Source organism: Bos taurus, chromosome 3 (genome assembly GCF_002263795.3).
Source record: "Bos taurus isolate L1 Dominette 01449 registration number 42190680 breed Hereford chromosome 3, ARS-UCD2.0, whole genome shotgun sequence".
NCBI classification, from domain to species: Eukaryota; Metazoa; Chordata; class Mammalia; order Artiodactyla; family Bovidae; genus Bos; species Bos taurus.
In genome coordinates, this window is record NC_037330.1 from 94,593,657 (window position 1) to 94,619,516 (window position 25,860).

Consider the following 25,860-nt stretch of genomic DNA (forward strand, 5'->3'; position numbering starts at 1 on the left):
CATGCTGTTCTTCCTGTGATGCTAACTACTACAAAACCAACTTGTACTGGTACCACTACTAGTATTCTTTCAACTGTATTAGAGGCCGCATAGTTTGGAAAAGTAGGCCTTTGCCTGGAAATCCACTTACCATTTGTAACGTTGTTTCTAACGTTTTCTGCAGTCCTGTCTCTCAGGTGTGTCCGCAATTAGGGAGCTTGTTGACTTGGAATATTTTTCTAACTCACACGGATAAACCAAGCTTCAGTACAATGAGTCAAAGGTTTGTACACTTAACGACATGATTAAGTCAAGTATTTTGATCATGTGCCAAGCACTAGACTAGGGACAAAGGCCCTACAGAAATAAAGAAGGTTAGAGTCTAATCCAAGAACCAAATACGTGCACAAAGATCTATAGCATAGAGGTATGAACAAAGTGCTGTAGTAACATGTGAAGGACAACAGTAATCTTAACTTGCTTTGCCTGAAGGAAGGAAGACATCAAAGAAAAAGTAACACAAAAATTGTATGTCAAAAGTAGTAGTGATATAGCACTGGACTGAATTCTAAGCAACTGTAATTTTAATCAAGAAGGAAAGGCAGTGACTGTGCAAAGAGCTATGAGAGGCTATGCAATGTTCCAAACAGGTAAGAGTTCATAATGCTACAGTAGATGCCCTGAGTAGGATGCCTGCAGCTGAGTCCACACCAAGAGTGATAATTATCACCAAGTTGTGAAGGGCCTTAAAGAACATTCTCAGCAGCTGGGCTTGGGCAAGGGGGAGCCAAAATAGACTTTTAAGCACAGCTGTGACTCAGTGGGATCTAACTGTGGAAAAGAATATGGGTAGAGGGAGTCTAGTGACAGGGAGACTAGTTAAGTTTTGTTAAAGTTTAGGTGAGAGATGATGAGGGCCTGAATTAAAACAGTTATGTGGGAGGAAAAAAGGATAAACCCAAGAGCTATTTCTAAAGCAGATTAAACAGGATCTAGTAACTAACTGGACGTGGAAAATAAGGGAGATGAAAAATGGCTTTAAATGACTAATTGCCTGTGTGTGGTGGAACTTCAATTAACTAAAATACTTAGGGAGAGGTACTTGGCTTAAACACATTTTCAACCTAAGAATTATTCTTTCAAACATAATCTTTGCTTAAACATCTACTGGAAAATCTTCCTAAATATAATCTCGTGGTGGTTTAGTCGCTAAGTCATGTCCAACTCTTCCGATCCCATGGGCTGTGGCCTGCCAGGCTCCTCTGTCCATGGATTCTCCAGGTAAGGATACTGGAGTGGGTTGCCATTTCCTTCTCCAAGGGATCTTCCTGACCCAGGAATCAAACCTGTGTCTCCTGCATTGTAGGCAGATTGTTTACCGACTGAGCTACAAGGGAAGCTTTAGTACAAATAGTACAAATATAATCTTAGTCCAAGTACATTACAGTATCCATAAAAAACTGTCTTTTTCTATAGAATCCCAATAAACATCAGTTCTCAGATACTGACAGAACTCAACATATCCCAGGGGACATCTCAGAATTTCCTTTTTAAAATAAAAGCCTGATATCCTCTTTCTCAAGCAAGAAACTACAAACTATGCAACTGCCTGATTTTCCAATCAGCAGAATATGGTTGTATCACAATGCTCTTTACGGCCTGAACCAAACTTAACAACTGGGGATGGATCAGTGGTTAGATTATTACCAATCTTTCCACACTAAAGGAAAAAAGACCACCACCTAAGACTTTGGAAATATCAAAATCAATGTGACCAACAGCCATTGCAACCTAGTGTTTATTGAGGGGTACTTCAAGTAAAATGGCATCTTTGTAAAAATCAAACTCAGAACATTTTGAAAATAGATCCAGCTTCTCTGTTATCTTTCTAATTTCCCAGGTAAGCTCTCCAGACTGAAAGTCTGATTTTTAGTGGTTTTTATCTTTCCTAGAATAGGAAAGGTAACATGGTATTTTAAGGTGCTGGGGTACATAAAAAGTGAAATTAAAAAAAAAATTAAAAGTAAATGAAAGATGTTAACATTATTTATTAAAGGGCTTTATCACAAACTCAGTTCAATAAAGGCAATGTTCTGAGAGATGATTCACGGTGGATGAGAATTCCCAACTTAAAGTTCACTACAAGAATTCTTAAAACTGCAACTACTATTCTAAGATCTCTCCCACTTTCTTAACTCAATACTAGGAGAAATAATTCCTTGATTTGTTTTTGATTTCCTGAATACAGCTAAAAGTACACAGTTTAATCAACAAGTAAAGCCAAATGTTACTTCAAATCGGCAGACATTTTCTTAATACATTTCTTACTCTTTCATATCAAAAACTTAAATATAGTAGGAATGATGCAATAAATGCATGATTTATACATGCTTCCTAGTCCATTGCTTACAGTCAACTTTCCATAACCAAGCATACTGAGAACCTAAACTTTCCCTCCAGTTTTTAAGTGAACCCCATAAAACTATTCCAAAGTTTTCACTATTTTTTCCACAAACTACCCCCAAAACATAAAACCACCTCCCCTTCCCAACACACACATACTCACAAATAACAGCACCCATAATCATTACACACAAAAATATTGGCCAAGGCAAGAACACAGCCAAAAATAAAACAACAAAAAATGCTTGGCCAGCAACAGGAAATTCTATTATTGGGCAACTGGTCAAAATTAAACTTTCACATTAAGAGAAAGTCTAACTTTTGTGTTCAATATCTTGAGATAGCTTCCGAAATAAGACTAGAGTTTCACAAAAATGAATCGAAAAGGGGGAAGCGATTCTCTCCAGACTGGTTTGGTTGGAGGCGAATGACCTCTCCGGGTTTCAGAAGGCCCCTAGTCCCAGCCTCCAACCATCTCGGCCAGGAAGTGAGGAGAGTCTCACGGAAGAGAGGGCCCGGACGGCCACATCGTCCTACTCACCCCAGGGGGCGACGGGATGGAGGCAGGGAGAGAATCACACTCGCGCCCACGGCCTGGGCAAGCAGCAGGGTCCCTGGGAACTCAGGGGTGGAAGCCGGCCCCTCTCCCAGACCCTCCGGGTCTACTCACTCCGCAAGTGGCCACCAAGAAAGCCATTCGCCAAGGCCCCCGCCCTCTGTGCCTCCAGGGGAGGGAGCCGAGGGCCGCTTCCGAGCACCCCTCTTCGCCCCCCTCCGCCGAATCACCGATGCGGTGCAGTTGGTCTCTTCAGGTTCTGCCTTTCCCGCGGGACAGCCCCTCACTCGCTACCCCTGCCCCGCCCCGACCGAGGGACCGCACCGATTGGCTGACTCTGACGACTCCTGGCAAAGAGACCCCTGGCGATTGGCCATGGGTCACCTGCGGTAAAGGAGGTGAGCGGCCGAAGATTGGCGGTTAGGCCAATTTTGGGGTGAAGAGGCGGGAGGGGCCGGCCGCGGCGGCCGGGCATCTGGACCGCCCGGCTCCCCAGCCCTCCCACCGCCTCGCGCAGCCCAGGGCTCACCTCGGGGCTCTGGCCGTCTGCCGCGCCCGGACCTATTCCTCGGGACTCGCGGCTGCCCCACCACGCCAATTCCTGGCTGCCCCCAGGAAAGGGAGCTCGAGGCTCAAGGGAGCTCAGCTAGGCTTCGGGGCTTCGGTCCCGAAGGTTCCCATAGGGTGGCGACTGGGAAAGACCCGGTCACAGACGCAAACACCTAAACCCACTCGCGTCTAGCTCGACATCCACTATTTTGGCAGCTGTGGAGCCAAATTTCATCTGGATGACTGCTTTTTCTTACTTCCGGAAAGTTGTTTGTGTCGCGAGGCGGGGAAGGGCGTGAGGGGAGGGGGGATACTATATCAATAAACAATAGCAGCGGTGCCTGTTTTATTAATCCAGGGAAACATGGGCTTGCTGTTGTGCCACAGCTCCATAAGGAATGTAGGTGGTTTGTGAAAATACTTTGGGAATCCAAATGACATAACTTCTTGGGCTTAGGGGAACTGAACAAAAATTCATCCAAACCAGGAAATCACAGACACGAATAAATTACTGAGTTACTGATCTGGAGGGCAACTGCCTTCTGCTCTTACTATTTTTTCATGATGGTTATTTCAGTTCCGGTGCTCAGTCCTGTCCGATTCTGCGACTCCATGGACTTCAGCACGCCAGGATTCCCTGCCCATCACCAACTCCTAGAGCTTACTCAAACTCATGTCCATCCAGTCAGTGATGCCATCCAACCATCTCATCCTCTGTCATCCCTTTCTCCTCTGGCCTTCAGTCTTTCCCAGCAAATCAGTTCTTCGCATAAGGTGGCCAAAGTACTGGAGCTTCAGCATCAGTCCTTCCAATGACTGTTGAGGACTGATTTCCTTTAGGATTGACTGGTTTGATCTCCATGCAGTCCAAGGGACTCTCAAGAGTCTTCTCCAACACCACAGTTCAAAAGCATCCATTCTTTGGCGCTCAGCTTTCTTTATATTCCAACTCTCACGTCCATACATGACTACTGCAAAAACCATAGATTTGACTAGACGGACCTTTGTTGGCAAAGTAATGTCTCTGGTTTTGAATATGCTGTCTAGGTTGGTCATAGCTTTTCTTCCAAGGAGTAAGCATCTTAATTTCATGGCTGCAGTCACTATCTGCAGTGATTCTGGAGCCCCCAAAATAAAGTCTGCCACTGTTTCCCCATCTATTTGCCATGAAGTGGATGGGACCAGATGCCATGATCTTCGTTTTCTGAATGTTGCGCTTTAAGCCAACTTTTTCACTCTCCTCTTTCACTTTCATCAAGAGGCTCTTTAGTTCTTCACTTTCTACCATAAGGGTGGTGTTATCTGCATATCTGAAGTTATCGATATTTCTCCCGGGAACCTTGATTCCAGCTTGTGCTTCCTCCGGCCCAGCATTCCCAACCTGACCCCATTAAAGAACTTCAACTGCTTACCCTTGTGCTTAGGATACAACGGAGTATTCATCAATGGTGTGCAAGGTTTAGCCCTACCTGTCCATAACTCCGTCTTACACCTACCCCCTCATTTTCTGCACTCCACGTAATGGCCTTTTTCAAGTTCTTTCAATTTGCCATGGATCTTCTAACCTCAGGGACTTGGCACGTGGGCCTTGTGGTTATTTCTGCCTTTTACACTGTCCCCATGAAACCAATCCCCATCCTTCATTTACTTCTATTCATCATTTCCTCCCTGCCTACGTGAATTCTATTTTACGTTCTCATAGCCCATGCAACACTCCTTTGTAAAACTTATTACGGCTATAATTTTACATGTATTTGAGTATTTTTTAAACAAACATACTGTTATAATTTATATAACATTAAATGTATCCTTTTTAGATGTACAGAGTTCAATGTATTTTGATAAACATATGCACAAATGCAGCCACCACAATTAAGACATAGAACATTTCCATTATCCCAAAATTTCCCTTGTGCCCCTCAAGCAGTCAATCCTGCCAACCATGGCTCTGTTTTCTATTTGCATAATTCTTTATTTAATGTTTACGTTCATCACTAGACTGTAAGAGGTAAAGAGGTAAGGATCTATCCGATTTTGTTCATCATAGCCTCACTATTTTGCCAAATGCCTGGCACATATTGGGTGTACAATAATGAAGTTCCTCTGTTAACAGTCTGAAAAGAAACATCAATTCTATGCTAAACATCAATAAAACTATAAGCAGTGATGGATAAAAATACATTAATTTTGCCAGATGGACAAGGTTAAGGTCAGTGTCTAACAACCTTCACTAATACCCTTTACATTTTTTTCCTTTCATATCTGCTTTTCTAGCAGTTAATTTTGTGCCAGAGAAGCTCAAAGGACTTTAATTCAGTACTGGCTGATCAAACAGTTCTCCAGGTCAAGGCGGAAAAAAAGCCTATATCTCTAAATCTGTTTATAAATTACACTATTTGACTCTATAAGAGACAAACTATTAATTTTGTAATTCTTGCTTACCAGTTCTTTCATGTGCTTTTCATGTGTTCTTATTATCTCCCCAACAAGACAGAAAGATCCATAGGGTCATTAAAGACTTTGCATTTAACAGTATATACCAAAGTATCAGGATCGTGTCTGTGTCCTCCAAATCTTCTATCACCACCACCACCACCATTATCAACATCAGGGGTCAAGAGCTTCAAAATCTAAGGCACTATCATTTTTGACAGTGTAGTGTAAAAATTAAATCCTAGTATAAATTTAGTGGACCCAATTATAAATTGGGTTTATTTTTGATAGACTTCAGTGTCTAAGACTGGTATAGTGGCAATGCTGTTGTTCAGTCGCCAAGTCATGTCTGATGTTTCAACCACCCCACGAACTGTAACATGCCAGGCTACCCTGTCCCTCACCATCTTCTGGAGTTTGCCCAAGTTCATATCCACTGAATCAGTGATGCTATCCAGCCATCATCATCCTCTGTCACCCTCTTCTGCCTTCAATCTTTCCCAGCATCAGGGTCTTTTCCAATGAGTCAGCTGTTAGCATCAGGTGGCCAAAGTACTGGAGCTTCAGCTTTAGCATCAGTCTTTCCAAAGAGTATTCAGGGCTGATCTCCTTTAAGATTCACTAGTTTGATCTCCTTGCTGTCCAAGGGACTCTCAATAGTCTTCTCCAGCACCACAGTTTTAAAGCATTAATTCTTCGGCACTCTGCCTTCTTTATTTGTCCAGTTCTCACATCCGTACATGACAACTGGAAAGACCATAGCTTTGACTATATGGACTTTTGTAAGTAAGGTGATGTCTTTGCTTTTTAGCACACTGTCTAGGTTTGTCATAGCTTTCTTGCCAAGAAGCAATCATCCTCTAATTTCATGGTTGCTGTCACCATCCACAGAGATTTTAGAGACCAAGAAAATGAAATCTGTCACTGCTGCCACCTTTTCCCCTTCTATTTGCGAAGTGATGGGACCGGATGCCATGATCTTAGTTTTTCTATATTGAGTTTTAAGCCAGCTTTTTCACTTTCCTCCTTCACCCCTCATCAAGAGGCTCTCTAGTTCCTTTTCACTTTCTGCTATTAGAGTGGTATCATCCACATTATCTGAGGTTGTTGATATCCGCAATCTTGATTCCAATTTATAACTAATCAAGTCTGGCATTTCATATGATATACTCTGCAAATAAGTTAAATAAACCGGGCGACAATAAACAGCCTTGTTGTACTCCTTTCTCAATCCTGAACCAGTCAGTTGTTCCATACAGGATTCTAACTGTTGCTTCTTAGACCCACATATAGGTTTCATAGGAGACAGATAAGATGGTCTCAATGCATCATCAAACAAAAAAATCTTTGGTTCAGATTTAGGAATGAATACCCTCTAAACAACCCCACAGTGGCTCTTGATAGTATACTGCCCTAATCATCCCTGTATCTTTAGTATCTCCTCACACAGAGACTGGCATGTACTAGTTGCTTAATAAATGTCTACTGAATGAATGAAATGCTAGGTACATTACAAAAATAGCAGTATAAACAGCAAAAAAGGTTGAAAATGGGTAGTCTAACAAGCAGAACAGAGAAAGCAGAGGGGCAGAAGTGTTAGGAGAAGCACACTGAAACTGCCCAGGCACCATAGTAACCATTTGCATGAGTTGTTTTACAACAGGAGGTCCTGGTAAGGAACAGGGAACTAATAAGCCTCCACCAACTGGAAGAGTTCAGGAAAGGTCAAAAGGAGAAACCACAAGTCTGACCACTTCCCAGAATCCTTCTCTCTGGCATACATCTTGGCTGAACAAGGCATGCGCCACCAGGAAGGCCTCTGAGTCAGAATGATTGGCTAAAGACAACCCGGAAACTACCATCACCATAAAACCCAAGACTGCAAGCCATGTGACAGAGCTGTTCTCCTGGGTTCCCTTACCCTACTGCTCTCCACCCAGGTGCCCCTTCCCAATAAAATCTCTTGCTTTGTCAGCAAATGTGTCTCCCTGGACAATTCATTTCCGAGTGTTAGACAAGAGACCAGTTTCGGGCCCTGGAAGGGATCCCCCTTCCTGCAATAGAAGGACAATGTTTTTCTATATGAGCCTTTTAGTACCATTCAATTTTTAAATTATAGGAGAAAGGTGCTATTGCCCCTATTTTTATAGCTAAATTCTACACTGGCCACTTAACTTTTCTGAAAGTTCTGATTCCACTAAAACCATGTGAGTTGCCAAAATTGGTTAAAAGTACAGAGCTTCCTGCCACAAGATGGATAAAATGTCTTGTATTCTGTGATTGCTCTTCACTTTAAATGCTCCAGGCTTTTAGGCACACTAACTTTACATGAGAATTAGGACATTAACAAGTTGGAACTCCGTGTTTTTTCTCTAAAGAAAGGGTGTAAGAAAAACTATTGCTTTTATTTTACATACTTCTATTAATATATAAGCTAAAACATTTTTGGAAGCATGACTTATGACATTATTATAGTTTTTTAAAAATTCAATTCTCATGATTTATATTTTCTTTTTTATACCAGACTGAGCTCAGTAAAGACAAGGACAGTATGTCATTTATTCACAATTACATCCTCCACAACTAATACAATGCACTGAACACATTGTCTGATAAATATTTATAAAATAAATAACTTTTCTGTATTCTCTGTATGTTCTGAATTGAGCTTTTTTTTTTTTAATTTTTAAACTTTATTTCTATAAAGAGAAGGCAGTAAAATATAAGTTCTAAAAGATTTCCATAAAACCACAATTAAATTTCTGGCACTTAAAGGAACAATCTTTAGCATCTACAAAACTGGACCATTTGTTTTTAGTTGTTTCCCAAGAGTTCAAGATAAGATGGGCCACCACTATTACAACAAAATTTATTATTAAAAAATGAATCCTTGAATCCTAAATTCCAATTTAGGAGCCAGAAATTCCTCTACCCTCAGTAACAGCAACAATGTTGGCAACATTCCTTAGAGGAATTTTCCTTTGTTGTAGGAGCCCCAAGTACCTGGCTACCTCTACATACCATTTTACCTGTGGAAAAAGTGACACATCTATATTGCAATCATTTCCTTTGGGAAACAAAGGGCTTCAAGGGAAAAAAACAAAACAGATGTATTTTTTCTACATGACACAAAAATAAAATCTAATGAGGCCAAGTGAAATGATACAGTGATAGTTATTATGTTTATGTGGTCAGTATTTTATACTAAGAAATTGAAATAGATGTTCCAAAAGCTAATCTTCAGTAAAATAGCTTAACATTCAAGAAAAATATACAAGGGCTTCCCTGGTGGCCAGTGGTAAAGAATCTGCCTGCCAATGCAGGAGACATGGGTTTGATCCCTGGTCCAGGAGGATCCCAGAGGTCACAGAACTTAGCCCATGTGCCACAGTTATTGAGCCTATGCTCTCGAGCCACAACTACTGAAGCCCATACGCTCTAGAGCCAGCGCTCCATAATAAGAGAAGCCACCACAATGAAAAGCCCGAACACTGCAACTAGAAAGCAGCCCCCAATTGTTGCAACTAGAGAAAAGCCTGTGCAGCAATGAAGACCAGCACAGTCAAAGATAATAAATAGAAAATTTTTTTAATATTTTAAAAAAGAAAAATACTGAGGAGATTTCTACTAATCTTAACTACCCAACTAGACACATAGCTATTATAGAAAAGAGGGTAGACTCAAGCTAACTAATACTAATAATTAGTTCAACTATCCTAAACTGCATCTTAAATACTAAATTAGCATGTATGTATATAATTATCATACCAAAGTATCTAGGTTTGAAAAAATGCTTCAGAATGGTTCTATTGTTTTTCTGGCCTCAATAACAAATTGAAATCTGAATTCTATCACATCTCTTTTATATATAATGATGTTTTACTTACAGATTCAATAGCATTTCTGGTGAGATTTCTACCAGCCCTCACTATTCCCCTCAGCCATATTCTTATAGATATCATGTCCTATCTCTCTACAGGCTTGAGATCAAAGCCAATATATAGTGAACAAATAGGAAAGGGCAAAATTAAAAGATTACAAGTCAGTAGCAATGAAATTCCAATTTGATAACCACCTAAGATACAGTCTACAGTGGCCTACAGAAACTTACACAGACAAGGACAAGTATAGCCAATTTCATGACTCAAATTATAATCACAGAAACCATTCAGTATAAAAATTTTTAAAATATCAACTCATTTATAGCATAGAAGCCAAAAACTTAAAGATCTATGAAAAATTAAAAGTGTTAAGTCGCTCAGTCATGTCCAACTCTTTGTCACGCCACGAACTGTAGCCCACCAGGTTCCTCTGTCCACTAAATTCTCCAAGCAAGAATAATGAAGTGGGTAGCCATTCCCTTTTCCAGGAGATCTTCCTGACCCAGGGATCAAACCCAGGTCTCCTGCATTGCAGGGATTCTTTACCAATGAGCCACCAGAAAACCTATACAGGTCTATACTATTCAAACATCTACATTAGTGTATTCAAATTGGGGTCTAAACAAGTCTCTATATCTCAATCTTCTGTGTTTTAGTTTCTGATAACCTATAAAAATTAGTATAACCACACACTGAATCAGCAGTAACAACATCAAATTCAAGTGCTAACAAGTTACTTCATTGCCCAAGTTGTTTATCATCAAGTTGGTACCAAAAACTATCATTTGCCATAGAAGAGCCTTGACCATGAAAATGATATAAGTGTGAAGTCAAAGTCAAAGACCTCATGACACATGCTGTGCAAATGAAGGTTTTCCAGTAGTCAGAACACAGAAATGTGGAGAGATTACAGTTACCACATTCCACACAATAGTGTATGCATGTCAAATTGAAAAAGAATCTATTCCTTACAGTATCATATTCATGTTCAAAGTAGTGAACCACTTTAAGCAAGGCAGTACCATTCAGCACATTAACATTAATTTAGATTTTATTGCTTTCTGTTTTATTTGTATTTAACTTGCAATTTTCATTTAAATGTATGGTTACTTCTGTAAGATTTTAAACTTAAGAAGTTGATATAGATTTACATTTGCCCACATTAAATAACACTATGATATTTTATTTTAAACACTGGGGTTCAAGAGTTTTTTCTTGCAAAAGTTTTGTTTTTTTTTTTTAAATGGGTCCATTTACTCAAGTAAAACTTTTATAACTGTATGATATCCAGACCTGTTGCTATAATTCATAATACATTACATAAATTAGGATAGATACTGCAAAACATACAAGATAAAACATCCTAAATCTTATTACATGATCAATCATTTGCTTAGGAATCTCTCAGCATTTAGTCAGTACTAAAGCTTACAAGGGTAAATAAAGAATTGAAATGCTTGATTTCATTAATTAGTGTCATCAGATATCTACTAAATGCCTCTTACAGGCTAAAAAGAGGGAATTAAGAAGCTTAGCAGCCCCTCTGGCCTCTCTCAAGGAGTGAAGTTGGCTGCAAATTCATGAAAAGATACCACAACCTAAATACAAGTTTAGAGTAACTACTGGAAATTCAACATAGGTGTCGAAAGGAGAGAGGCTTCAGTTGTCTTCTTCCATCCTCAGACTATCCTAATTGTAATTCACAGTTACCCACCAAACAACAGGAACAATACTAAAAGAAAAGAATAAAGGAAAGATAGAAGGAAAGGGAGAAGCTTCATTAATCAGAATGGAAGGAAAAACAGAATAAATATTTATGAATACCTTCCATCTCAAAAGAGAAGGCAATGGCAACACACTCTTGCTTGGCAAATCCCATGGACGGAGGAGCCTGGTGGGCTGCAGTCCATGGGGTCGCTAGGAGTTGGACACGACTGAGCGACTTCACTTTTACTTTTCACTTTCACGCATTGGAGAAGGCAATGGCAACCCACTCCACCATCTCAAAAGTAATAATATGTTGGAGATATGATAATACCTTAGCACAACTACTTTATTAAGGTTTTATATATACCTTTAAGGAGAAGGGAAAAGATACTCACTCCAGTATTCTGGCCTGGAGAATTCCACAGATTGTACAGTCCATGGGCCCAAAGAGTCTGACACAATTGAGAGACTTTCACTTTCTAAAGATCAGGTAGTTTAAAAGAGGTTTAAAAGACTGATTACACAGAATGGAACCAGGAATGATATCTACGTAGAGCATCAAGTGCATGCAGGGACAGGCGGTAGAAATTTAGGGTGGGATATAATCGAACAGATAGTGAAATCTCTTAAAAAGAATTTTCATTTCATTCTACAGGCAAATGCAAACCACTAAAGGTTTCTCACAGTTACGGAGGCCTTAAGATCATTAATTACAGATGTTCAGTTCATAGGACGAAGAAAGGAATAGGTTCAGGAATATTAGGAGGGCACTAGAAACAGAGTTAGTCAGATATAAGAAAAATGATAGTCAACGTGAGCACAGGAGTGTAAGTAATTCTATTAAAAAGAGAGGAGAGGAAAAAAAGAAGAAAAGAAGTCCCCAGGCTTGGCAAGTTAGAAGTTATTACCTGAAAAAACCTCAACTTTCAAACCTCAATGGATCAGACTATAATATTAAGAAACATAAAAAATGGATAAAGAGATGGATTTGAGGAGAAAAGAGCTGATAAGACACTTTTAGCCTTGTTGAGGTTGAATTTCAGAAGATATCTACTAGGCAAAATCCACGAGGAAAGAATTGAGGACTTAAGGGAGAAGCTAAATAGCAAAAGAGATATAAAGATGGGGGAAGGGAAGAAAGTCATCTACACAAAAGTTTCAACTGAATTCATGGAAATAGTGGGGACTGCTGAAGGGTAAATAAGGTCATAGTCTAAAGGAAATATCATGTAGTCAAGATTATGGGGGTATTATTAACTTGAAAGAGAATATTTTTTTGCTTTGAAATATGCAAAGCATAGAAAGAAAAAATTAGGTGCAGTCACTTATAACTATTGAAGAAGTAGTGAGATCTTTTCTATAACAAGGGAGTGGACTATATTAGATACTAAATAGTAATTTTAAAAAGACCCACTGTGGGAATTTAACTGGCAATCAAAAAGAAATCAATTAAGAAGACAAATATTTACAGAAATTTGATTAAAGTTAGACAAAATTTAAAGTGACAGATAAAGCCATCTTGATTTTGTGACCTCCAAATAGAAGCAGAGAAATATAACAGCTGGGGGCACTGGGGAATAGAAATTAGAATGGCATCACTTCAGTTTAGTCGCTCAATCGTCTTCGACTCTTTGCGACCCCATGTACTACAGTATGACTGGGCTCCCTGCTCATCACCAACTCCTGGAGTTTACTCAAACTCATGTCCATCCAATTGGTGATGCCATCCAACCATCTCATCCTCTGTCGTCCCCTTCTCCTCCTGCCCTCCATCTTTCCCAGCATCAGGGTCTACTGAAATAGGTCAGTTCTTCGCATCAGGTGGCCAAAGTACTGGAGTTTCAGCTTCTGCATCAGTCCTTCCAATGAATATTCAGGACTGATTTCCCTTAGGATGGACTGGTTAGATCTCCTTGCAGTCCAAGGGATTCTCCAAGAGTATTCTCCAACACCACAGTTCAAAAGCATCAATTCTTCGGTGCTCGGTTTTCTTTATAGTCCAACTCTCAAATCCATACATGACTACTGGAAAAACCATAGCTTTGACTATTGTTGGCAAAGTAATGTCTCTGCTTTTTAATATGCTATCTAGGTTGGTCGTAACTATTCTTCCAAGGAGCAAGCGTCTTTTAAAATTTCACTGCTGCAGTCACCATCTGCAGTAAGTTTGGAGGCCCCCAAAATAAAATGTCACTGTTTCCATTGTTTCCCCCTCTATTTGCCATGAAGTGATGGGACCGGATGCCATGATCTTAGTTTTCTCAATGTTGTGCTTTAAGCCTACTTTTTCACTCTCCTCTTTCACTTCATCAAGAGGCTCTTTGAAGGCACTTTCATCAAGAGCCTTCATGAAGAAGGCTCTTCTCTTCTTCACTTTTCTGCCATAAGGGTGGTGTCATCTGCATATCTGAGGTTACTGATATTACTCCCAGCAATCTTGATTCCACCTTATGTTTCATTCAGCCCAGCATTTCTCATGATGTACTCTGCATATAAGTTAAATAAGCAGGGTGACAATATACAGCCTTGACGTACTCCTTTTCCTATTTGGAACCAGTCTATTGTTCCATGTCCTGTTGCTTCCTGACCTGCATACAGATTTCTCAGGAGGGAGGTCAAGTGGTCTGGTATTCCCATCTCTTTCAGAATTTTCCACAGTTTGTTGTGATCCACACAGTCAAAGGCTTGGGCATAGTCAAGAAAGCAGAAATAGATGTTTTTCTGGAACTCTCGCTTTTTCGATGATCCAACGGATGTTGGCAATTTGATCTCTGGTTCCTCTGCCTTTTCTAAATACAGCTGGAACATCTGGAGGTTCACGGTTCACTTATTGCTGAAGCCTGGCTTGGAGAATTTTGAGCATTAGTTTGCTAGCATGTAAGATGAGTGCAATTGTGCAGTAGTTTGAGCATTCTTTGGCATTGCCTTTCTTTGGGATTGGAAAGAAAACTGACCTTTTCCAGTCATATGGGCACTGCTGAGTTTTCCAAATTTGCTGGCATATTGAGTGCAGCACTTTCACAACATCATCTTTTAGGATTTGAAATAGCTCAGTTGGAATTCCATCACCTCCACGAGCTTTGTCTGTGGTGATGTTTCCTAAGGCCCACTTGACTTCACATTCCAGGATGTTTGGCTCTAGGTGAGTGATCACACCATCATGATTATCTGGGTCATGAAGATCTTTTTTTGTCCACTTCTTCCATGTATTCCTGCCACCTCTTCTTAATCTCTTCTGCTTCTGTTAGGTCCATATCATTTCTGTTCTTTATTGTGCCCCTCTGCATGAAATGTTCCCTTGATATCTCTAATTTTCTTGAAGAGATCTCTAGTGTTTCCCATTCTATTGTTTTCCTCTATTTCTTTTCATTGATCACTGAGGAAGCCTTTCTTATCTCTCCTTGCTATTCTTTGGAACTCTGCATTCAAATGGGTATGTCTTTCCTTTTCTCCTTTGCCTTTCGCTTCTCTTTTTTTCACAGCTATTTTAACAGTGCAAAATATCCAGGGACAAGAAATTTTAAGGGTGATTCCAAAATCTATGTTGAAGAAACAGACCATCATATCTACACGGGGGAGTGAGATAAGCAAAACTAGGAAGGTGTGAAATGGCCAGGAAAAAAATGGAGAAGTAGAGCTCAGACCAAAATGAGAGAAGAAAAGTCCAGAAGAAGTAAAGTGCTAGAGGAAGATGAAGTAAGAAAACTGTGGTCAAATAGAAAACACTTTTAAATTCAGTATTTTGGAGATAGTGAAGCTTTTAGTAATGACAAGGCCACAGCAGTATAATTTAATGGCTAAATTAAAGTTCACTGAAAAAGGAAGACATATAAATACTTTCTCCAACACCCATTTGGATGAGCACTTCATGAGTATCTATTCATGGATGTGTAACAATATGTTAGACATCTCAAAGAATATGATACACAGCAATGTAAAAGCAGTCTATACATCATGTGTTTATTCATTAATTCCTTCATCAATTCTTTCTTTAATTAACATTTATCAAGCACCATTTAGAATGCCAAGTACTGGGGGTAGGAATGGTAAAAGTAGCTGTAGCTTTTGTCCTATATTCTTTCCTTGTGGATTTTGACAGTTGGATGTCTCCCTGAAATTCAACCTTGGCAAGACTAAAATTGCTTATCAACTCTTTCTCCTCAAACCCATGTCTTCATCCAGTTTTTCTGTTTCTGTTAATGACAGCATTATAGTCTGAGCTGTTGAGGTTTGAAAGTTGAGTATTAGTAATCGCTTAAAATTTGTTATTATTTTTTAGTCACTAAGTTGTGTCCAACTTTTTTACAACCCCATGGACTGTGGCCCACGAAGTTCCTCTGTCCATGGGATTTCCCAGGCAAGAATACTGGAGTGGGTTGCCAGTTCCTTCTTCAGGGGATCTTCCTGACCCAGGGATCGAACCTGCATCTCTTACATTGGCTGGCGGATTCTTTACCACTAAGCCACGTGGGAAGTTTTTTTGTTTTTGTTTTTTACCAACTTCTTACTATAGCCAGGCATTATTTCAATAAATTTGCATTTAGCTCATTTAATCATCAAAACAGCACTGAAGAATAGGTTTTATTATCCTCTTTTTATACATGAGGACACTGGAACTCAGAGTGATGCAGAAACCAAGTCATTATGCCTCCAAAATCAAGTCTTTCACCATACTTCACCATCTTTGGAAAAAATCTCTTTACCTTTTTTGCCAGAATAATTAACATTTAATTACATATCTCTAAATGTCCTATTTCCTGTGTGTATTAACTTTAGAAAAAATATATAAATAAATTACATTCATGTATTTTAAAATATCAAAGCTATCAGTATTTAAGACTTCCCAAAGTTATCCCTTTCATTTTGTTATTCCAAAAGACAGGTAAGCGCTCTTCTTAGTAAAAGCTCATGTATTCCAAAATTGGATAAAAGTAGGTACCTTAAGAAGTCTGCATCATATCTGATGAGGTGGGAATTATATATACTTAAAGGATAACAAGAAGAATATTATAAGAACTCAGTAAACTGCGCAACAAGTATGACATTCAAAGAAGAGATCACTGAGTTTGGTGGCTGAGGGAGGAGGGGTTGGTTGGGAGAGGCTCCACAGAAGGGGTCAGTTCTGAACTGGACTTTGAAGAAAGAGGCAGAACACAAAGGCAGAGTGGAGGGAGATGGTATTACAGGCAGACAGAATATCACATATAGGAATGCAGAGATCAGAAATGAAAAGATGGGTTCAGAGGAAAGCAAGTAAGCAGCAGCACTTTAGTAGATTTATGTAGAGGCAGCACTCTAGTAGGTTTATAGAAATGTCTAGAAGAAAATAGATCACACAGAGACTTGAATATCAGTCTAACCAACTGTGGAGGGAATATTATCTGCCACTTACAGTCTAATCTGATTCCTAAAATACTTGTCTCCTTATTGGATCATAAATTTCCTAAAACGATGCTACTCATTTACACAACTGCCTAAATTGAAAACTCAGATGACCATTATATCTACTACTGTGGGCAGGAGTACTTCAGAAGAAATGGAGTAGCCATCATAGTCAACAAAAGAGTCTGAAATGCAGTACTTAGATGCAATCTCAAAAACGACAGAATGATCTCTGTTTGTTTCCAAGGCAAACCATTCAATATCACAGTAATTCAAGTCTATGCCCCGACCAGTAAAGCTGAAGAAGCTGAACTTGAACTGTTCTATAAAGACCTACAAGACCTTTTAGAACTAACACCCCAAAAAGATGTCCTTTTCATTACAGGGGACTGGAATGCAAAAGTAGAAAGTCAAGAAACACCTGGAGTAACAGGCAAATTTGGCCTTGGAGGACAGAATGAAGCAGGGCAAAGGCTAACAGAGTTTTGCCAAGAGAACACACTGATCATAGCAAACACCCTCTTCCACAACACAAGAGAAGACTCTACACATGGACATCACCAGATGGTCAATACCGAAATTAGATTGATTATATTCTTTGCAGTCAATGATGGAGAAGCTCTATACAGTCAGCAAAAACAAGACCAGGAGCTGACTGTGGCTCAGATCATGAACTCCTTATTGCCAAATTCAGACTTAAATTGAAGAAAGTAGGGAAAACACTAGACCATTCAGGTATGACCTAAATCGAATCCCTTATGATTATACAATGGAAGTGATAAATAGATTTAAGGGACTACATCTGATAGAGTGCCTGATGAACTATGGACAGAGGTTCGTGACACTGTACAGGAGATAGGGATCAAGACCATCCCCAAGAAAAAGAAGTGTAAAAAGGCAAAATGGCTGTCTGAGAAGGCCTTACAAATAGCTGTGAAAAGAAGAGAAAAGCAAAGAAGAAAAGCAAAGATATACCCATTTGAATGCAGAGTTCCAAAGAATAACAAGGAGAGATAAGAAAGCCTTCCTCAGCAATCAATGCAAATAAATAGAGGAAAACAACAGAATGGGAAAGTCTAGAGATCTCTTCCAGAAAATAGGAGATCCCAAAGGAACATTACATGCAAAGATGGACTCAATAAAGGACAGAAATGGTACGGACCTAACAGAAGCAGAAGATATTAAGACGAGGTGGCAAGAATACACAGAGGAACTGTACGAAAAAAGAGCTTCACAACCCAGATAATCACAATGGTGTGATCACTCACCTTGAGCCAGACATCCTGGAATGTGAAGTCAAGTGGGCCTTAGGAAGCATCACTACGAACAAAGCTAGTGGAGGTGATAGAATTCCAACTGAGGTATTTCAAATCCTAAAAGATGATGTTGTGAAAGTGCTGCACTCAATATGCCAGCAAATTTGAAAAATGCAGCAGTGGCCACAGGACTGGAAAAGGTCAGGTTTCATTCCAATCCCAAAAAAGGCAATGCCAAAGAATGCTCAAACTACCACACAATTGCACTCATCTCACACGCTAGGAAAGTAATGCTTGAAATTCTCCAAGCCAGGCTTCAGCAATACACGAACCATGAACTTCCAGGTGTTCAAGCTGGTTTTAGAAAAGGCAGAGGAACCAGAGATCAAATTGCCAACATACTCTGGATCATCGAAAAAGCAAGAGAGTTCCAGAAAAACATCTATTTCTGCTTTATTGACTATGCCCAAGCCTTTGACTGTGTGGATCACAATAAACTGTGGAAAATTCTGAAAGAGATGGGAATACCAGACCACCTGACCTGCCTCTTGAGAAACCTGTATGCAGCTCAGGAAGCAACAGTTAGAATTGGACATGGAACAACAGACTGGTTCCAAGTAAGAAAAGGAGTACCTCAAGGCTGTACATTGTCACCCTGCTTATTTAACTTATATGCAGAGTACATCATGAGAAATGCTGGGCTGGAAGAAGCACAAGCTGGAATCAAGGTTGCTGGGAGAAATATCAATAACCTCAGATATGCAGGTGACACCACCCTTATGGCAGAAAGTGAAGAAGAACTAAAGAGCCACTTGATGAAAGTGAAAGAGGAGAGTGAAAAAGTTGGCTTAAAGCTCTACATTCGGAAAACTAAGATCATGGCATCTGATCCCATCACTTCATGGGAAACAGATGGGGAAGAAATGAAAACAGTGGCTGCCTTTATTCTTTGGGGCTCCAAAATCACTGCAGATGGTGACTGCAGCCATGAAATTAAAAGATGCTTACTCATTGGAAGGAAAGTTATGACCAAGCTAGACAGCATATTCAAAAGCAGAGATATTACTTTGCCAACAAAGATCCGTCTAGTCGAGGCTACGGTTTCTCCAGTAGTCATGTATGGATGTGATAGTTGGACTATAAAGAAAGCTGAGCGCTGAAGAATTGATGCTTTTGAACTGTGGTATTGCAGAAGACTCTTGAGAGTCCCTTGAAAAGCAAGGAGATCCATCCAGTCCATCCTAAAGGAAATCAGTCATGGGTGTTCATTCAAAGGTCTGATGTTGAAGCTGAAACTCCAATACTTTGGCCACCGGATGCAAAGAACTGACTCATTTGAAAGACCCTGATGCTGGGAAATATTGAGGGCGTGAGGAGAAGGGGATGACAGAGGATGAGATGGTTGGATGGCATCACCAACTCAATGGACATGAGTTTGGATGAACTCTTCTGTTGGTGATGGACAGGGAGGCCCGGCATGCTGCAGTTCATGGGTTCACAAAGAGTCGGACACAACTGAGGACTGAACTAAACTGAACTGAACTTGAAAAGAAATTTATGAAGGAACTCATAGAATTTCTTCATAGTACACCCAAGCCAGATATGCTTATAAAGTTGCTTTTAAAAAGTACAGCTCGCTCACAGAGTAACTTTAGAGATCTCTGATTTCAACTCCATATTCATTTCCTACAGTTTCTTAATAGCCATATCCTCACATATTATTTTAAATAATCTATTTGAACAACTTTCAAAGTGATGGGGAGTTCGCTGTCTTGTAGGACCTGGGATTTCCTAAACTAACTGGTCTAAGTAAGCCAATTCCTGGTATGTGCATGCATGCTTAAGTTGCTTCTGTCATGTCTGACTCTTTGCAACCCCATGGACCGCAGCCCTCCATGCTCCTCTGTCCATGGGATTCTCCAGGCAAGAATACTGGAGTGGATTGCCGTGCCCTCCTCTAGGGGATCTTCCCAACCCAGGGATCAAACCCATGTCTCTTATATATCCTGCATTGGTAGGTGGGTTCTTTACCACCAGCACCCCCTGGGAAGCCCCCATTCCTGATATAGGACAAATTAAGTAGACAAAGGATTACAAAACATCAGTTTTCTATGATTCAGTCCTGTAAATCCAAATAATCAAAACAAAATCCTCTATATATATCACAAGATAAGCTCTTTCAATGGAGAACAAACACAGAAAACTATCTTTAGTATGGTAGATTAGACATTTATTGTTTTTGTCACCTAGCATCTTTTTCCCCCATTCTGACTCTGCCTGGGGACAGCGAGGACCACCTTCTCCCCTAACTGCTACATGTTTCTGATGTAGAGGTAAATCCTATTACCAAGAGGTGGAACATATGACTGTGAAATTATGACTGGTTAGGACTGGGAAAGTGACTGAAGCTAAGGTATCAGCACTAATACTCTTAATCCAGAAAGAACAACAGCCTCCTATGGATCTGGAGTTCCACCGACGGGAGGCTGAAATTGCTGCTTCCATTTTACTACCACAAAGGGAGAATCTATCTAAAAATAAAGTCAACCCAGAATAACTTAGACGGAGAAACAGATGGGGATCTGGGTCCTCATGACATTATTTAAATGCCTACTTCAAACCACACCCAAGTTAAATGTGTTTTTTCCTTAAACCAAGTTTGGATTTTTTTCTTTCACTTTCACCCCTAAGAGTACTACCCACAACAGTAACTGCCAAATCCTACAAAAAGAAAAGTAGGTCAACTTCTCAGCGCTTTATCTATTATCATGCATTATTATATAATTTGGCTATACCAATAACCAACTTACATATTAAATTTAAAAAAATGAGCCTGGCACATTTTAATTTTAACACAGCATTTCAGTTTCAACATTGCCTTGTAATGTTTTGTTTCTAGACAAAAATCAGTATTTTAAGCAGAAGAAAATGACTATAACTTTATATATATTATAACACTGTAAAGGCAAAAATAAACAACTCGGAAATTAAAAGTTTCCATTACATCCTATTAGCTATTTAAAAAAAAAAAACACAGAAAACAAACAAAAAAACCTAGTGAACTATCCAGAAGCCATGTAAAGATTCTTACTTGAAGCTGAAGAGTATGTCGAAGAATAGTTTCTTCTAAGGCATGGATCCACTTCTCTCGCTCATCAGCATCACGAGCTGGAATAAAAGTTTATAAAAAGCAAAACCTTAATACCTACAATACAGCTCCATAATTGGAAGCAAAAATTTTAAATCATGATTCTAAATAGAAAAGGTTTTTGGTTGTGCCATTTCCTTAACAGGTTTTATCTTTCTATTCTTCTCAAATATGCAACCTAATTGCAGCAATTTATAACGAAGAGAATAAATATGTTCAACAATTGCAGGCTACCTTCCCACTGGGAATAATTAGAAAAGTTAAAATAATTTAAAATAACTGTTTTGAAAGCTTCAGAAAACAGCAAGATAGTAAAGAATTAACGGGCCAAAATCTAGGAAAAGAGAAACATCCAGCCTGGTATTTAAGGGCCACTGTCCTCCTAGAGGCATTGTATATTTCAAAAGAGGAGTTATAGACTGAGCAACTTCTTAAAAGACTTGTTATTATGTATGAGCAGGGGACATATATACGGGGACTCCATGTACTTTCTGCTCAATTTTTCTGGGAACCTAAAACTACTCTAAAAACATCTGTTGGATGTTTGTCAGGCCAAAAATTAGGAGAGCAAGGCCGACCAACAGTGGTGGCTCTGGCAAACAGCTCAGGTTTTGATTGGGACCTCAAAGGGCTGCACCTTGGGATTAAGAATAAAACAGGGACTTCCCTGGCAGTCCAATGGTTAAGACTTCACCTTCTAATGCCAAGGTGTGTGGGTTCAACCCCTGGTTAGAGAGCTAAGATCCCACATGCCTGGAGACTACATAAAACAGAAGCAATATTGTAACAAATTCGATACAGACTTTAAACATGGTCCACATCAAAAAAAAAAAGACTAAAACAGAATTAAAACCGTTGCTCAGTCATGTGGATCATCCAGAAAAATCCTGATGCCTGAAAGAAATTAAAACTACCCCAAGTTGTTACTGACTCTAAACATCCAGCTAGCAAAAGCAAATGAATATATTTTCTATAGAAAGATAACATCATATCAGCTTCCAAATTATTTTTATAAACAATTTTTAAATACAATGACTAGCACATAACCAAAGATAACCAAAGGTATACAAGGAGACAAAACCACACATAAATGAGAAATCAAATGATAGAAACAGATCAATAAGAGCTCCAGATATTTGAACAAACAGTCCCACAACTGAAAAGTAACTATGTTTTAATTCATTCAATAAAAGACTGGAAACTTTGACAGAGCCTTAGAAACTATTTTATAAATTATACGGGTTCTTTAAATAATTAAATATAAATTACAAAATTAAAACAACATAATAAGCAAAATTAAGAACTCAGTGAATGAGTCTGACAGCAGATTAAATCGGCTAAAGAGACAATGAGAGAACTGGAGAAGAGACCAGAAGAAACTCATCAGAACAAAAGACGAGTCAAAAAGAGAAAATATAGAAGAAAGGGAGAGCAACACAGACAGTAAGAGGGTGTAATATGCATGTGATTGAAATACCAAAAGAAGACAAAAGAGAGAAGGGACTAGAAGCACTACCTGATGAAGAATTTTTCAAAACAAGATGAAAGACATTAAGCCACGGATTTCAGAAGCCCAGGCTTCCCTGGTGGCTCAGACAGTAAAAAAATCTGCCTGTAATGTAGGAGACCCGGGTTTGATCCCTAGATGGAGAAGATTCCCTGGAGAAGGGTATGGCAACCCACTCCAGTATTCTGGCCTGGAGAATTCCATGGACAGAAGAGCCTGGAGGGCTACAGTCCATAGGGTCACAAAGAGTCAGATATGACTGAGTGACTAACACACACAAGAATTCTAAGCAGGCTGAATCAAAGAAAATCCACAGCTAGACCCATCCCAGCCAAAATGTACTACAAACCAAAGACAGAGGAAATATTTTTAAAATAGCTGGGGGTGAGATCTAAACAGTTTTGTAACTATTAGGTGAGGTCACAGAAAAAGTGTACTTTTGGTAGATCAAAAATATTCTATATTAAAATAATGGAAAAGTCATCCCATTAAGGAAACTCCAGACCCAGAAAGTTTTACCAGAGCACTCTGTCAGACATTTATGAAGAAAGAATGCCAATAAAACACAAAATATTCCAGAGAAAAGAAAAAGAAGAACACTCCCCAACTCTTTTAAGGTCAGAATAACTTTGATATTAACCTGACAAGACTATCATAAGAGAAAAAAATTTAAGGCAACTCTAATGCAAAAAGGATATGCAAAAATTCTTTATAAAACTTAGTATGTCAAATTGAAGTTGAGTTTATTCCAGAAATACAAGGTTGGTTGAATATGGAAAAAAATCAAGCAACATCAAACAAGATAAAAATACATATGAATAAGGTTAATCACTGTAGCATTGTTTATAATTACAAAATACTATAAAACAACCTAAATGCTTAGATAGAGGAAGATGCTTGAATAAACCATGGAGTACAGTGCAAGTGTAAAAAAGAGAACAAGGAGGATCACTTTTGAGTGATTTGGAGTGATTTTTCAGATATATTATTCGATGAAAACAAAGAAGAAAGAAAGAAGGGGATATAAGAAAATATACTCACATGTACTGGTTTGTGCAAAATAAATACAAGGAGGATGAACTATAAACTAATGAGATTGGTTACCTGCAAAGCACAGTGGGAAAGTATGGAAATCAGGAAAAACAGGAATGAGTTAGTAGGGGTTCAGAGGCAGCAATACTTCTCTGAATTTATCATTTTGTATATACTTAGACTCTTTAAAGCCACAGTAATATTTCACATTCTCCCCTCAGATAAATAATTTAAATCAACCAGGATGGGGAGAGGGTACCCAAAATACAATGTAATTCTGTGTATGTGTTCAGTCATGTCCAACTCTTTGGGATCTTCATGGACAATAGCCCGCCAGGCTCCTCTGTCCATGGGATTATTCAGGCAAGAATACTGGAGTGGGTTGCAATTTTCCTCTCCAGGGGATCTCCCCAACCCAGGGATTCAGCCCACGTCTCCTGCATCTCCTATATTGGCAGGCAGATTCCTTACCACTGAGCTACCTGGGAAAATATAATATCAACAGTAATAACTTAACCTAACTGTATTACAAATGAATAAGACAACCACACTGAAGGGTACGAGGAATAAAAAAGAAAAAATTAAGCCCAACTAACTTTGAAAACAGTATTCTAACTAGACAATGCAAGGCTAAACCGAAACAGAACCACACACAAATACTGTACAAAAATTGCACAAGTACTATAAATCTGGTTTTCACAGGAGTACAGTTGAGCAATTCTGTAACTACAAACAAGTGAATATATTGTAGATAATGCCAACCCTGGTTTCTCAGTGTCTGAGGGAAAAAAATTACAAATGAGGAAAGTGAGAAGGATAGAATGAGCGATATGGTATTAAGAATAGAAAAGGAGGTATCACTATGAACTCAGGGTTCTAGATAGGGAGACAGAAAGACAGGAAGTGCATGAAAAAGAATGGGGGCATGTCAAAAGGAAAAAGGAGCCAAACTGAAGAAGTTCCAAAAACCAAAGCCTAAAGAATGTGAGTAGTATAATAACTGATAGTATTGAATTATAATCCAAAGAATAAAATAAATATCTAAGAGTACACTATTGATATAAATTACTTGAATAAATAGATGGGGAAGAAGGCACAGTTCTTTCTTCAGAAGAATTACAATTCATAAGTATAGCATGAATGAAAGAAATGTTTAAATCACCTGTAGACAAATACAACATTAATAATTACTGAAGGTAGGACTGGCCAATGGCATACTAATAGCTAAAAACAGTGGGCAAAAGTTTGAGGAGAAAGAAGGTATTAGCAGAGTCTCAAAGTATCTCTCCCAATATATTTATTAACTATGAAGGGAAAATCAGTAATTTTATAATGGACAAGTCTGGCAGACACCACCTTAATCCAGTGATCAAGATTAATATCACCAGTAACAAATTTCTTGATGTTATATACCACTCTCTCGATATGACCCACTGACAAGGAAACAGCATCACTTCTGTAGTATTCTTACCAAAAACACATAATCTCACTCTAATCATGAGAAAACATCAGATAAACCCAAACTGAGAGGCATTCTACAAAATAACTAAAACTCACCAAAAATGTCAAAGTCACGAAAGACAAGAGGAGTAAGGAACTGTCATAACTAAAGGCAATATGGGATCTGAGATTGTACCCTGGAACAGAAAGGGGCATTAAAAGGGGAAAATCACATGTGCTCTGTGCTTTAGTTAAAAGTATTGTACCAAATGGGTAGAAGATTCAGCTCAGGACATCAGAGTCTGAAAAGGACAAGGAGGGCATACATCAAACCAAGAAACAACCTGGCATTGGGTAACAAAGCCAGCAGGATGAAAAGGAAAATTACACAATGGAAAAGTCCAGCATGGGGAGTCAGAGCCCAAGATGGAGTCTATGCTGGGCAGGGGGATTGGGTCAGGCTGGTACAAGTGGAATGAGGGGACATCCACACAAGGAAGTGGGTGATGATGGGAAACTAACTGCATACAGAGGGATTGATCAAATGAGTAAATATAACAAGGATAAAGGGTTTCTGGTTGTTGGAT

At 39.2% G+C, this 25,860-nt stretch overlaps 1 protein-coding gene across 12 annotated transcripts in view; it reads right to left on the reverse strand.

Moving 5' to 3' along the window:
* The window catches only part of OSBPL9 (oxysterol binding protein like 9), a 162,052-nt gene that overhangs the window by 53,138 nt on the left and 83,054 nt on the right, over positions 1-25,860 (reverse strand). For 7 of the 12 annotated variants that reach the window (XM_059883373.1, XM_024987425.2, XM_024987429.1 and 4 more), the window contains one exon: positions 21,238-21,314. Coding sequence is in view for 9 of the 12 variants with exons in the window: in XM_024987425.2 (XP_024843193.1) it covers positions 21,238-21,314 (77 nt within the window). In the remaining 3 variants the exon portion in view is untranslated. The other 5 variants (XM_024987433.2, XM_024987431.2, XM_059883364.1 and 2 more) reach the window with 3 other exon arrangements.